Source organism: Dipteris shenzhenensis, chromosome 14 (genome assembly GCF_047967505.1).
Source record: "Dipteris shenzhenensis isolate YYH24624 ecotype China chromosome 14, Dip_SZ_1.0, whole genome shotgun sequence".
In the NCBI taxonomy this organism is placed as follows: domain Eukaryota; kingdom Viridiplantae; phylum Streptophyta; class Polypodiopsida; order Gleicheniales; family Dipteridaceae; genus Dipteris; species Dipteris shenzhenensis.
In genome coordinates this window covers 26,442,782-26,458,861 of record NC_141609.1, presented here as the reverse complement: position 1 = coordinate 26,458,861, position 16,080 = coordinate 26,442,782, and the positions used below count along the sequence as shown (strand labels likewise).

The 16,080-nt window shown below is 40.5% G+C and overlaps 1 protein-coding gene across 2 annotated transcripts; it reads right to left on the bottom strand.

Moving 5' to 3' along the window:
* Positions 1-12,746: 12,746 nt before the first annotated feature.
* LOC147894392 (paired amphipathic helix protein Sin3-like 2) lies at positions 12,747-14,733 on the bottom strand. Of its 2 annotated transcripts, none has more exons than XM_087385248.1 (5): positions 14,568-14,733; positions 14,091-14,237; positions 13,832-14,009; positions 13,489-13,587; positions 12,747-13,203 (listed from the first exon to the last, which is right to left on the bottom strand). In XM_087385248.1, exons 1-5 carry the CDS (start codon positions 14,594-14,596, stop codon positions 13,120-13,122), a joined length of 537 nt encoding a protein of 178 aa, XP_087241374.1. In that variant the 5' UTR covers positions 14,597-14,733; the 3' UTR covers positions 12,747-13,119. The 2 variants fall into 2 exon arrangements, with proteins under 2 accessions (XP_087241374.1, XP_087241373.1); XM_087385247.1 differs by having other exon boundaries at positions 12,751-13,203; positions 14,429-14,733.
* Between the last annotated feature and the right edge of the window lie 1,347 nt (positions 14,734-16,080).

Here is a 16,080-nt window from a genome sequence, read left to right as displayed (position 1 = left end):
AAACACTCGACCGAAGCTTCTTTTTCACGGTCAAATACTCCTTGGTAGAGTGTCCCACTAGGCAAGTTTGCCATGGCCCTCTGGAGGAGGAGGTCTCGATGGCTATCACAAAATCACCTTTCGTGATCCCAATATCTCCATCTTACAGGTTTGTTGTGCAAGCACACCTTTCTTTTCAATTCTTTAGCTGCATTCTTGACCATGCAATGTTCAAGGAGTGCCCAATAGTGGCTGATTGATCATGAACTTTTGTTCCTCAGGCATTCTACAAAAGTACGCATAGTATACAAATGGGCCATATGTTAGAATAGGTCTCAAGGGTCTAGGAACCAATTGCTTTGCCCATAGCTTGGCATAATTCATAACTTCGACACCACTCATAGATGTTCTTTGTTGAGCCTAGGCTAGTAATACCTAGTGTTGAGAATCTTATGAGTTATGTTAGCTGCGCCAGGAAAGTGACCTGAACATTCATGGCATAGCTACATAATCCTTTTGGATTCTTCCAAGCGCACCACCCTCCTAAGAACCTTATCTTTATCTTGCTTGTAGAGGACATCACCAAGAATTGTGTAAGGACATGCTTTCCTTACTAGCCTTGTTTTCTATTTAGCCTTGGCTTCTATTGAGGGCTCAATCCCTGAGGAAAGTATCCTATATCCAAGTTGGACATCTGACCAACTTGTATCTATCAAAGCAAGAGTAGTGATTTTGAAAGAAGACAATGTTCTTGTAGTCAACATATCAGCCTTTCAATTATATTTTCTTGAAACATGCACAAAGCTTCCTAACTCCATTGCCCTTTTATACAATTCTTTTAGATTAGGACTTCTTGCCTTGTATTCCCCTTTCATTTGCCTAATGATCTCCTTTAACCTCTACCTCTTTCACTCCCTCCTTTAGGCAATCTTCTAATCCAAAAATTAATGCATTATATCTAGCCACATTATTTGATATAGCACTTGGAAATTCTATACCCTTGTCCCTTATCTATTTTCCTTATGAAGCAAACAAAATGATCCCCCTAGCTCTACATTGCATAGAAGGGCTAAAGGCTCCATTAAAAAGCATTGGTGGAGTCTCCAAATCTTTACATACCTCTTTATTCATCCCTAGTTCTTCTTCTCCATCTTTTCCTATACGAAGATCAGCAAGAGAGGCCATGTTGGTGCTTTCGGTAACAAAAGTTAAAGAGAATTCTTAAAGCTCACAATTCTATTTTGCAAATTTTCTTGTAGGATTGGGTGTGCAGACCAAGAATTGTAAAGAAGGTTGAGATGTAAGGAAGAAAAAAGAGAAAGTTAGCAAGTATAACCTAAATTTATGTACTGCAAAATCAAGTGACAAACATCCTTTCTCCATTTCTATATACCTCTTCTCAACATCATGTAAGTTGTGTCAGCTTGCATAATACACAGGTGCATGCATACTTGCTCTCCTTTTTGCAAAAGTATGGCACCCACTGAATGTGATGATATACTTGGATTTAGATAAAAGTCATCCCCCCACCTATGCACTTGTAGAATGTTACATGCAAAAAATGACAAAGGGAAATGCCATAAATAAAGGTGAGCGTGTGTGTGTGGCACAAGTACTATAAAATATGGTGTGACAAGGGCCCATGGTTGAGGTGTGGGGCCCACCCTTCCAAGTTGATGGCCGTGTGTGTGTGAGGTGTGAGTAATCCAGACCTAAATAATTCCTCTATGTTGATGTGTTAGGGGATCCTCATGGGCCATCCTTCCACCTAAGTGGCCCCCATGAGTTCAATAAATAGAAAAGGCCAAGGGTGAGGAAAGCTAAAATGGGAAGGAATCTTTGAGTAGGCAAGCACTTTGGCTTGATTATATTTTGGGAGAAAGGAATAGAGGAGAAAAGAATGAGGAAGCTAGCCATCATTGTCCTCTTTATCCAAAAGCTGAAAATATGCAAAGAGGCACCTTAGCTAGGATGCTTAACAATGATGTATCTGAAAAATAGAAATCCAAGCTTGTTGCATGCGATGGAGAGGCGTACTCTCTACGAGCCATTGTTGCAAACCTCTTTCACACTGAGACTTGGAGAAAGACTCCTTCTTTTGGTTATAAAAGTAGGAGCTATTCCTTGATGTGGCATGTTGATTCTTGTATAGCCACCATGCTTTTGTATATTGCCTGGTTTCTATTGCTCCTTCTCCTTTTATGTCTATATCATTCTTCCTCTTCTTTCTCCTTCACTATCATGCTCTATTATTGTTTATACAATCTCTCTTCCCCCTCTTCCCTCTCCTTCCCAATTCTCCTTTACCCATATCACCACTCTTTTTACCCCCTTTTCACTCACTCCTATGGTTGCATGGTTTTTGCTTGTCGCCTTGTGGTGGTTTCAAAATCCCACTATAGTTTTAGTGTGGCTGCTGGGATTCGAATCTCCACAACCATGCCTTATGAAGATCGTGTTGCCATCGAAAGCTTATTTGTTGCTTGTGTGTAACTATTCTTCCCATTGTTTAAGAATCCCATCTAGCTTCATTTTAGTTCTTTTTTGCAAAAAAAAACACACACACAATTTCTTCTCTCTATCTCTCTCTCTCTCTCTCTCTCTCTCGTCGCCCACTACTCTCCTTTTCCCCCTTTCTCTACTCGCCTTCTTTCTCTTTCCTTCTTCCACTCTCGATCTCCATTACTCCCCCTTCTCTCTCCTTGTGCCTCTCTACCATCTCTCTCTACCTCTCTCCTCTCTCTTCTTCTCCCCACGCTTTCTCTCTTCTCTCTCCTCCCTCACACTTTCTCTCCTCACCCCTCACTCACTCACTCACACACACACACACACTCTCTCTCTCTCTCTCTCTCTCTCTCTCTCTTTGTGCACCACCTCATCACTTGGCCATGCAACATCATTGCCCCTCACGTCTACCACGTGGACCCCCCACACCGTCGCCTTCTATCATGTCTCTCTCTCTCTTGTTTACCACCACGTGTCACCTTGATGATGTGGCATGTTGGCATGATAACCCTAGTGATGACATGGCATATTACTTATGTGGCATCCTTGATGACATGGCATGTTGGTGTCACCTTGATGATGTGGCATCTTGCTTAGGTGTTATGCTAAAAGATAACATCTGTGTTTGATGATGTGGCACTATTTTGATGACATGGCATGTTGTTGATGTGGCACCCTTGATGACATGGCATATTGAAGTGCCCTGGACCCCTTGTTGATGTCGCATTCTAATGTGACATCTTATGACATCATCAAATGATGTGACAACTCGTGTGGCATTGTGTGCTTTCTATAAGAATTGAACCCATGACTTGCAATTTAGCGAAAGGCTATCTTACGACTAATCCAAGTAGCTTTTCATGCAATTATTATTATCTTACAATGAAGAATGTTAGAGGCCTTATTTTTTGATTGAGGAGGAATTTCACCATGCTGTAAATAGGACAAGTGCTTATATTTTCGAGCTCTATAACTCTGTTGCATCAAACTCAGAAAATAGCATGATTTGGTGGTGCCCTAGTTCAAATTGCCATATGCCAATTAGCACCATAAGGTGGAAAGACTGGTATAACTTTTGGCTTTGACCTCCTTTTAAGGTGCCCCAAAAAAGCGAATTTATTCAACTCTTTGCACTCTATAGTTTTGTTAGTCCAAATTCAACAAAAGGAAGCTAAAATATACAATTTGGGTTGCATGTTCGAGTTTAGAAATTTTGAAGACTTTGTTAGAAATCTAAGACCAACAAATGTCTACATTTGGTGGGACATGTTCCTAGAGCTTCCAATGGACTTACAACGCTATACAATTCAACTTCTCATGGAAGGAGATAATGGTTGGGACTTTCTATCATGGAGAATAGAGGAACATGAGGATATTCTGGCCTTGGAATCCATTTATGCCAAACCAGTCATTTGCACCTCATCATAAATTACACGTTGTAATCTTGTTTGGTCATAAAGTGAATTTTCAACAGAGGATTGTAAGTTTGTTTGGTGTCGCACATCTTGCTGACGTTTTGGCTTCTCTTCACCCTTTAATTGTTCCAATTTTGGACTACCAAGAAACTTGGGATGTGCACATTTTGGTACTCATATGATGACAACATGGATTATGCATTTTGATGGTGCTTATAGGTCTTCAACAAAAGCACTTGGCATTGGTGTAACTTTGAATTCCCCAGATGGAATGGAATTCTGATACGGTAGCCATGGCAGTAAACACTTGCAACTAGGCTGAGTATTCAAGTCTCATTTTTGGCTTACAGAAAGCTAAGGATCATCACATCACTTAGCTTGACATGTGGGGTGATTCAGAATTAGCATGCTGACATAGAGTGGTGCTTGGAGGGTTCGGAGTAAAAAATTGACATAAGGCCATCAGTTAGTCACTCAACTTTGTCAAGGGTTCTAGGAGATTCAAGTGTGGCAAATTCCAAGGTCCCACAATAGTGTTGCCAAATCACTGGCATGAGCATCTTGTGAGCCAGTACCTCCCCAAAGGAGCTGAAATGTTAGACCACAGTCCTTTAGAAGAAATTTCATGGAGATTGCAAGAGCTTGAGGAAGTAGAGGGCAATGTGCAAGCTTTACACCTTCTTACTTTTGTGATGGCATTCTATTTTCATTGATGAACAACCTTAGCCGGGTACCTTGTCAATAATATTGTTTCCTTGATCCACCCTTCCCTTTTTCTTTTAGCTTTTTCCAATGGCAGACATACCAGTATTTAGTGGTTAGATGTATGAAAATCCAAGTGAATATCTTGTGGCATTCAAATGCCATTGTGAGTCTCTAGATTTCCTCATGGAGAATTAATGGTTACTGGTTCTGCCTACTTTCTTGGATGGTCTCACAAAAGTGTGGTATGAGAAGCAAATCGATCTAGTTCGATAGAGTTGGCCACATTTGACTGCAACATTAGTTGAGTATTTTGGCAAGGGTGAGAAACCTAAGAATGTTCATCTGTTGATAGAAGGTTGAGGCAGGGAGAAGGGGATATGGTGTGCTGATATGTGGATTGGGCAGCTAGGCTTCTAGATCAAATAATGAGGGGCTCATTGCAAGAATGGCTCAGTATGTGTTGAGCCATATGGTGTTTGGTGCACTGGATGAGTTTAGTCTCAAGCTAAAGTGGAAGGACCCAAAGACCATGGAGCATGCAAAGGCAATTGCTTTGAAGTTCGATAGAATGTCTGATGATCGGGCATTTATTCTCCCTGCTTTCAATGCATCCAGATACAAGGAAGCTCATGGAGGATCCATCTTGACACCCAATCTCTCTCCCTTCCCCACCATGTATCTACTACTACTAAGCTACTACTACTACTACTACTATTACTGCTACTGCTGCTGCTGCTGATTTTTCTTCAATTACAAATTCAGTAAAAAGAATTGATGAGCTTTGTGTGGAGTTAGTGGAATTGAAAGGCAAGGTTTCATGGACCAAGCATGATAAGGCCAATATAACTTGTCATGTGGTTACAATAAGAAAGAGCATTAGAGCTCAGAGTTCCCTAATCCTCCTCTAGTGCAAGTTTTGGATAAATATGACATTGAGATAGAAGAGTCTGATGTTGAAGAGATAATGCCTATTACGGATCCTTCAACTGGAATGCCCCTATAAGAAGAAATGACAAGAGGTATGATACTGTTCCCTTTATGGAATGGGATGCGTCATTTAACTGGGGGGAGTAGATTGACAGTTTCTATGATACATCAGTGCCATGCAAGGGTAAGGTTGTATATTCACTTATTCCTTCAGGTGCCCTTTCTCCCCCTTCAAAAAATAGAGTTTGGAAGTGCTGATGAATTGGAAGTCTTGATGGCTGATGTTCTTGATAGTAAGAGTGATAATCTTAGTTGTGAAACAAATAGTGATGCCTCCCAATCCCGCTCATGAATTGATGCACTGTGTCACATTGCCAATGAGGGGCTAACTGATGATGATGGTGATATTCATGGTATTGTTGATGATTTGATTGATGAGATTGTAAAATATTCGTGCATTTTAGAAGATCCTAGTCCCAATATGTTAATGGCAGAAACAAGTGCTAAAGTATGTGAAGAACTTGCACAAAGTACCGTACGTCTCTTCACTAAAAATTATGAGATCCCATTGCTTACAAAGGATGAGTGTAAAAATGAAAGGGATGAGCATACTAAACATATATTCATTAAGGCATACCCAGGTACCATAGCATCTTAGAAGGTGGTTGTTGAGTCCAAGGAGTTAAATGATACACAAAGCAAGATATGCACACAAGTTGTTATGATATTGTGCTTGATGAGAGCATGATAAAGTGGAGTAGTGGCTGTAGCATGATGTGGATTATGTATTGAAGTACAATTCTTTGAGTCTCTCCTTGACACAACGAAATGAAGCCAACTTCAGGATCTGAACTCTTTGTAAAAATATCCATAAAAGTCTCCTTCCATATGGGGGGGAGGATGTGTTAGAGCCCATTTCCCCTCCCAAACAGGGCGGAATGACCAACTTCTGAGCATTTTGATATAGCATCTGGGGTTTGTGACTCTCTTTAGTAGTAGTGAATAGTTTGTATTTGATCTAGGACGTGTGGATATGGCATCAATATCACGCATTGTATTTGATCATGAGTTTATCCACAGTTTTCCCTGCATGGAGATGCTATGCATTCCAAGCTTGGGGGGGTGAAACTATTATAGGCAAGAAATGACCAAGGGAAATGTCATAAACAAAAGTGAGGATGTGTGTCTGTGGCACTAGTGGTATATAATATGGTGTGACAAGGGCCCATGGTTGAGGTGGTGGGGCTCGTCCATGTACCACCTTTCCAAGTTGATGGCCGTGTCTGTGTGAGGTGTGAGTAGTCCAGACCTAAATAATTCTTCTATGCTGATGTGTTAGGGGATCCTCATGCGCATCCTTCCACATAAGTGGCCCCCATGAGGTCAATAATTAGAAAAGGCCAATGGTGAGGAAAATGAAAATGGGAAGGAATCTCTGAGTAGGCAAGAATATTTGGCTTGATTATACTTTGGGAGAAAGGGATAAAGGAGAAAAGAATGAGGAAGCTAAGCATCGTCGTCTTCTTTATCCAAAAGATTAAAATAAAGAGGTATCTTAGCCTAGGATGTGATGTATCTGAAAAATAGAAAGCCAAGCTTGTCATACATGATGGAGATGGTGTACTCTACAAAGCCATTGTTGCGAACCTCTTTCACATTGAGACTTGGAGAGAGACTCCTTCTTTTGGTCATAATAGGAGGTCCATCCTTAATGTGGCATGTTCATTCTTGTAGAGCCACATGCTCTTGTATATTGCTTGATTTCCATTGCTCCTTCTCCTTTGATGTCTATATCATTCTTCCTCCTCTTTCTTCGTTGCTTGTCATGCTCTACTGATGTTTATACAATCTCTCTCCCCCCTTCCCATTTCTCCTTTACCCCATATCGCCACTCTTTACCCCCTTTTCACTCACTCCTATGGTAACGGATCATGAAGATGGGATTTGCTTGTCACGTTGTGGTGGTTTCAAAATCCTACTACAATAATTGGGCCCCAACTTGTGCATTCCTTAAGTAGATGGAAGGCTTGAGGTTTTGATCTAGCCCCCATCAGAAGGGAACACTTTTCTTGGTGAACAAATTTATAGGATACATCTTTTCAGAGAACATATTAATAATGCATTAGTATTATTTTGTTTTACCCAAAATTCTCCTCACCTCCCTTACATTGGTGGGTGGTGGCAGGGCCATAATTGCTTATATTTTCTTAGGTTCCATCTCTATGTGTTTGTGTGAGATAACATGTCCCAAGAGAACTACCTTCTTGTGTGCCAAGATTAAGGCACCCTTTTGCATCATCCCACTCTTTGCAAGGCCATTCTCAACTTTTCCAAGTGATCCACATAGCTTGACTAAAGGTGACTCTTATAAACTTTCCCAAGTAAGGTGCAAATATTGATAACATTAATTATTGGCACATCATGTCCTACATCTATGTCCACCTTTTGTGTCATAGGATTCCAATTATCCCTCTTCTTCTTTTTCTTTGATTCTTTTGTGCTAGATAGCCTACCCCATTACTTTTTGAGTTTTGGAGAGAGTGCCAACAATTGGCCAAATGTGATACATGCACTTTTCTCCCTTTGGACTGTCAAGGGGTCATCACTAAGAGATCCTTGTTAAGCAAGAAAATTTGACTATCCAATCTTCCTTCTAGAAGATTTATTCTTTTTCCTATGTTTGTATTATTATTATCATTCTTCTTGACTCCTAGTTTTTTGACGTCTCTTTGTCATCAATGGTATCTATATTTCTTCTTCTTTTTTTCGAACGTGTTTCCTTTAGAACTGCTATGCTTTTATCCTCTCTTTTCTTTAGTTTTGGGCACTCGGGACGATAGTGCCCCTTCTCTTGACATCCATAACATGTGACATTACTTTGTCCCTAGGCTTGGGGCTGATACTTGGGATGTTGAAACTACCTCTACGCAGGGTGGTGGAATTAGCACACTTGGAGATGGTTGCAACACAGACTCAAATTGAAGGGAAGCCTCTTTCTTCAAAGCAATAGAGAGAGCCTCTTTGAAATTACCAGGATTCTTGCTAAGAAGTTTTCCATGCAAGCCACGATCCAAAGCCATGACAAACTTTTGCTCATCTTAAGGTGCTCCATTGCCAAAGAATTCTTAGAGTCCCCCATGGAAGAAGGAGAAGAAGTAGATGCAGCAACGTGTAACGCAGCCTATTGATAGTTAAGGAACAAAGCCTCATACCTCACTAAGAAGGCATAAACTGACTCTCCTTCCTTTTGAAAAATTCAATCCAACTACAATAATAAGGCATTTGGCAACTTCACTGTCCCAAATCTCTCCTTCATTACTCTCATCAACTTTTTACAATCACCCTTGGGCTCTTCTGACCAAGTTAAGGCCTTGCCCTCCAAGAAATTTGGAAGTATTTTAGTCCACTCCTTCATAGACCAACCTGTCAAGTGGCATTCTTGATTGAGCTCTCAGAGATAACTCCTCGAATCTTCTCCTTTTGAAATATGGAACATTGGAATGTTGAACATTTTGCACCAAAAGATGAGTACAAACAAACAATTTTTCTCTTCCAAAGGTGGCCTCCCTTCCTTCAACCTAGTAGAATTGCAAGGTTATGATAGAAGCATTCAAAACCTAGGACTTCTTATTGAGAATTGATAAGGCTAGAATTGAATCCATTAAAGTTGTTTGCATGATTGAGAAGCATGTTCCCTCAATATTATGACACTCAGGTGCACTTGCTTATACATAGTGGATGAGGTAGCCATTATAGGACATTCCATGGCTAGTGAAATCTGCATGCAATATTTTTTAAAAATACTTTACACACTTTTGGTTAATAATAGTCACATGCATGTGCACATGTGCGTGCGTGTGCACACTCACCCCCCCCCCCCCACACACACACACAAAATATATACTTAATATTAAAAACAATTTAAAAGTAACCCACCCTCCTTCACCTTGTTACATTTCTAGCTAGTAGATATTTTTACCCCTTAGTGACATAAGGGCATGGGTCACCATCCACTTTCCTTTTGGGTACATTTTGACAAGTGTCCCGTCTCAAAAAGCACATATCTCTTTGAAAATTGAGAAATTCAAGAGTCTCCTTTGTGGAGCCCATAGGAACCCTCTCTTTTCCAAATGTCCACATCCTCCCTATTCCAGAATAGGAATTCTAGAAGGATTCCTTCTTGGCCCGCACTCTTCCACACTCCTCCACATGCTCTCCACACGCTTGGCATGTGATATTTCTTATTTCATTGAGAACTTATGGATATAAGGCCTGCCTCTTTAGAAAACCCCATAATATCTTACTCGCAAATAAATCTCACCCTATACCAAGGTACTTATCATTTCATACACATGGTATTTACAATGATTTATTCCGCTCATCCTCTCAATCCCTTATAACATCTTGCAAATAAAATAAAATGATAGCTAGAAGGCTATTGTTTGATCCTCACAATTCTATCAAGTGTACATGTGAGTGATACCAATATCAAATAAAAGATATCAAATATTTGTGTCATTGTCCCACTTTGGCAAAGCTCACCTTTGGGATAAGGAGATCGATAGAATTTTGATACTTGCAGATCTCTCAACATGCCAGAGTTTCCAATTTAAATCTATGCTGCTTCACTCATGAGGACCTCTAGTGGGAGGTCTTTGACTTAGACATAGTGGTGGCTATCGTGTTCATGAGCATGGATGTCATGGACATTATGTTGTGTCCCCTCCTTGGTGTTGAGGTGTTGGGTCACGGAGGTTTTCTCCCCTTCTATGCTACCTCTTCTTAATCCTCTTCTTTAGATTTCTCTTCTCTCTTTCCTTCAAAGGAGATTTTAGGTGGGTGCCTCCTCTAGCACGAGTGCCTCTTTTTGGATGGTTTATGAGTTGGGGGGCATCACTCGTGGTCTCCTCATCATCAGACTCAGACAACTATTGGCCTAGCTTTTTGGCCTTTTGATTGGTCCTGGCCATGGGGGACAATTAGGGGCAAGTGGGAGGCGTTGTGGGAGTGAAGAGCTCTTAAAACAATGAAATGAAAATGAGACCTAGTTCCTTTATTTAGGGCCCTAAACCCTAATTTTAAAAAATGCTTGTTTTCAACCCTAAACTCGAAATTTTTTTTAGTATTTGGGTTTTAGTTGAAAATCAATAGTAGCTTCACTAAAATGAGTATCCTAAAATGATTAAGTGTGTACTTATACTAAAAGGAAATGGGTATTCCTAAAATGATTATGTGCTTGCACACAAATACAACCATGCCATTTTTAAGACCAATTTAATATTATGCCAATGGTTGATATTGCTGAACATTTTGATTTTACATGAAAACCCATTGTCATCCTTGATAGAACTCTAGATACAAATAGAAGGGATATCTACAATAATGCCTAGAAAATTGTGCTAGCATGAGGTTGACCATGACAACTAGCTTGGCATACTAGTATGTTATACCTAGCTATCAAAAGTGTCAGCTCTCAGAAGTGGGATAAAGGCCACTATATAAATAAAGAAAGCCACTATATAAATATCCAAGAGTGGGAGTGAAGTGTCATATAAATGTTAAAAGCGAGAGCAAACCTGCTATGTAAGTACTAAAGGGGACTAGAGAACTGCTAGATGGGGAGAAACCCTTCTCATGGGTGCTATTGTTTGATCCCACATCGCTACATGGGGAGAAACCCTTTTCATTTAAAGGAGGGATTGTACATTGAGGAGGCATGGCATGGTAGGTTAAGGGGTATATTGGCTCTACGTATACATCTTATCGATGCTCTAAATAAAAGAGAACAAGAAGAGTGGTATATAAGCTCTATTGGAGCTTGACAAGTGCTTGGAAGTGAAGGAAAGATATTCCCTCAAAGCTCTCTCTCTCTCTCTCTCTCCCCCACTCCACCCCCCGCCCTGCCCCCCCTCTCTCTCTCTCCACCCTTTCCATGCCATGGGCATGAGAAATGCATGAGCATAACTCTTGGATGGAGTCTTACTCATCATATAAGGACTTATTGTTGTTTTCTTGCTTTTCTACTCTATGTTAAAAGTTATGTTGAAATGAAATTACTATTGAAGGTACAAATTCCTTTGAATTTCTTTGTGGAGATAGTTTCCCTCTCTTTTTAGAGGTAGTTATACCAAGATAAACTTGTCAATAAAGGATAAAGGATAAAGGTCTTTCCTTATGCTCTCATAAATTTTTAATGTTATTTGCATGTTGAAACTAGAATTTTTGATGGGCATCTACATGTTGTGATAGTTCTTTCCCTTGATGTGTTTCTTCCTTGGATTCATGGGTAACCATGCAAGATTAAGGAGAATTCACGGGTAACTTGCTAGAAATGATAAGATTACAAAGAATCTATGGGTAGCTTGAAAGATAATGAAGAATTTAGGGGTACCTTGCTAGAATGATAAGGATAAACGCTTTTGGATCAATCAAGGGCTTTAAGTGGATATATTCTTGGTGCGTGAATAAAATCCCCTCAAGGAGGGGTCCACTAATTTGGGCCCCTTATCTATTCACATCCCCTCACGGACGAATTAGGGGCCCTTATCGGTCACAATGCAATTCCATCTATGAAATCTTCCTTACGGACATAGTAAGAAATTTATTAAATTATCATCTCAAGGAAGAAACGATGAATGTGCTTCGATTATTATGCATATGGGAGTATTACCATATGCATACGTACATCATGAAACACTACTCTTGCACAACCAATACAAAAAAACATGTGATAAAGACTTAGATGATTAGTTAAGAAACAGGCTTATAAATAAACTGAAATTTGCATATTCATGGACTAATGTAAGCAGCATGAGCTAAGCTAAGTAGTACTAACTAGGTCTGGATTCATGTGCACCTCTAACCCTAGTTGTTAACATAAAGTATGGGAGCACAAAAGATCTTGTGCGTATGATTGAATTCTAACTCTTCCATTGAGTTATGGATGCAAGCACATGGGAAGAAGCAAACTCTCTTCTTCCATGATGCAAAATGGAGATGGCACGAAGGGGGTTATTGAATCTGTAACCTCAATCTTCTAAGAGTAGCTTACTTTTGACTTACTCTTATCATCTGGTTGAGTCAAGGGGGGCTTTGCCCTTGGCTACTCCATCATCTGGTTTGAGTCAAGGGGGGCTTGCCCTTGAATACTAACGATCACTTGCTCAATAAGGGACACAAGTAAAAAAAAATTCTTGCTCTTGACTCGACAGATTTCTAAAATTGCTATAACATTGTTCGCAAATGTGGGATGATGGATCTCTATAACGCTGTTCATATTACATGATGATGGATCTTAGCCATCTTTCATCAAAATTCAGAACTGTTCTCTGCTCAGATTTGTCCTGTCAAATGTTCATAGTAGCATTTGAGATTCCAATATGATGCGTGACAGATCTTCCAGTATGCCCAGGTTGCGGAAAAACAATAGCAATTTGTTCCACAAAATTCACAGCTGCTCTGTAGAAACATATTCATAGGAGATGATCCTTAACATTCCATTCACAGATCTTCCGGTATGACTATATTGCATAAAAACTAAATGGAATTTTGTCACAAAAATGCGAGCTGCTTAGTGACCAATGGTGATTTATAGAGGCTGAGTAGCAGTACTTGAAAGAAACCCTGCAAACTCTTCCAAAAGATCCTGGTGATCAGAAAAAAGAGATGCCACCTGCAAAGCCAAATTCTGCATTAGCCAACAACTTGACTTGCAACATTGCAGCTTGAATTTAGCCTCTGTAGTAAAAAAGGGCTTTTGGTAAAAGAGCAGAATTTCCAGTATACATTGAAAAGGTAATGATAGTTTTGAAACAATAGCAGTCTCCAAAACATGATTCAAATGAAGAAGGGAAGACATAAATGCGTGTTGAGCATCTCTCTCTCTCTCTCTTCCAAGACCCATCCTGCCCTAAGACTAATAGATCTAATCACAACAGCATTTCAAAAAGTCATTTACCTCTTGGTATACACCACAAATCGTTTTTCTCCCCACCCTATACTGACTAAGAAGCTCCAAGAAAGCTCTGTATTTTTGCCTATTGTGCTGGAAACGCATCTGCATATGGAAAATGGATCGAGTCAACTAAAGGACACCAAAAATCATCATTGCAAGATGTGATATGCACCTTTACACAAGGAAGTACATATGGCAACTACTGTAGACACAAATATCTGTACAAGTAACTATCTATAAGCATGACCTTGCAACCTTAATTTTGTTGTAGTACAGGATTAGCCGTTGGAAGGCTGAGAACTCTCAACCGACATCCTAAAATACAGACAGGACTATATTTGCAAACCTTGATTTTGGTGACGTAGTTAGTGGCCTTTTGAAACCCCAATTGTGCCTCTTCAACACTTACACCTTCGAGTGTCATCCCACAACCTGGGGGAAGGAACTCGTTAAATCCTAGAATAAGAGTGGGATGATCCTTGAACAATTCTTTCACCCCATCTCTCACTCCATCAACATCAAGCCTGCACAAGAAAACATACCTTTAATATCACTAAAAGCTCATTGTTGTTTTCCAATCAGATAGATTCAGTAAAGACACTCACCTGCGGTCCCGAAAAGCTTTCATTATCTCCATGAATTCTTCATATTTCCCTTTACGTCCATTCCTTTTGCATAAAGCCTGCACTGTTTTAATGTAAGACAATGCGTCATCCGCTGTCATGAGTCGGCGCTGTGTTGGAAGGCCATAACTGTGGCTCAGTGGAACAAAGAACCCACGTCAGGAGGCTTAGGATGCGTGAGAGTCGCCCAGACGAGCTCAAGAAAGTTGACAGAGAATGTGGTCACTCGACTTGGGGAGACCCACAAAAAAAAAGAGGACTGAGCTATGAAATACTAACGGTACTTTGCAAGTCTTGACAAAACCAAAAGATACACTCACGTTTGTCGAAAAGGTGACCTTAAAGGCGCAGTGGAGACGGTGGGTTTTGCACGTCTCATGATGATTGCAAGGTGATGTGAAATGATGAGTGAGTGTGATGGGCTGATGGATGGAGGCGTCAAACTTCTAAAGGGATTACCAAATGAGATTGTAGGTACAAGGTAGCATGAGTAAATATATTCTCAATGCTCATTCGTCGGCCATAGTAGTGGCCTATACTCTCCCATTCGGTTTCATGGTGTCTCCACGTGCCCATGACATCTCTCCATACCGAGTGCCATGAGTGTCCTGCTTGCATTTGCCAACACCCGCGTCTTCCATTATGCCACCTCACATTTTCTTAGGGTGTTTACAGACTCTCGCACACCTTGGGCATTGCCCACGAATAATGGACGGGCAAGATTGCCTACCCACGTCCAGCCCATGGCCCAGATGCATCCATGGGTAGGCATGGGTAGCTAGTGTGTTTGCACACTGGCCCTATGCCCAAGCTTGGCCGGGAAATGGGCAACTGCCAATCAAGCTTGGGTGGTGGATATGTTTGCCACCTCAACACATCTTAGCAGGCACCCTCAGTGTGCACTTACGACGCACCTAAAACATCAGGCACTAAAATGGAGTTGTCTTATATAGCCTCCACCATTTAATGGCAATCAACCTTGCCCGTGAATGTATGCCCTTTTTCCCTTACTTCTTCTTTGTCTTGTTGTCTTATGCTTGGCACATTCCTCGGATGAACTCCTCCCTTCTTGTGGCTACCTAGTCTTTGCATCTCAAGGCTATACCCTCCTCATAGGATTGCGGAGAGATAGCTACCTTGCACTCATTCTTCATTCACCATATTGCTCTCATCCATTTTAATTGAAGTTGCATCTATTTGAACGGGAAGGAACTTTATAGTGGCCTTTCTTCTTCATTTCCCACCTTGCTTAACTTGAACATGTAGTGAGCTAAAAATGACCTAGATGTCCTTCCTTCCTCCCTAGTGGAGGACTTGTAGCATCTTGATTGTGACCACAAATGTGGTGAAGACATTTCCTACTACCATTCGCATGAAGGCCCTCCTTCTCCAAAGAAAACACATCCAATGGTGGCAGAGTAGTCAATATTCTTTGTCGCAAAGAGGAACTCAAGAAATCAAAAGACGACAAGCCCGAGGCTTGCCTTGTTTATGATTTGGACGATGATGGCGGGGAGAATAAGTGAATGCCTTCTTAATCTTAATCTTTGCTAAATAGCATTTGAATGACAATCAACTACAAAAGTAAAAGCTTTAGAAAGCATACAAAAGCTTCTACTTTGTTTGCTTGAAGTGGTAGTGAAGGCAGGTCCACTTTGGATGCCAAATAGATAAGATCAAAGTTTTGGTCACATTTGACCAAAAGAGTGTTCCTTAACCTCTCAAACTTCAAATTTGTTGTGGTATGAAAAGACTCTAACTCTAGGGCTTTGTGTGACTAATAACCTTACCTATACTTCAAGTATACAACTAAAGTGATGCTAGGCTATGTCAACCATGGTTAGGTACCTATGGTTAAGTGTGTTATAGTGAATGAAGTAGAGTTAAGGTGAGTTTGATAAACTAAGGTTGTGCTAAGAGGGACCATAAGTTAAGTCATCTTGAATTAGTGTTGGTTGTATGGATCGATGAT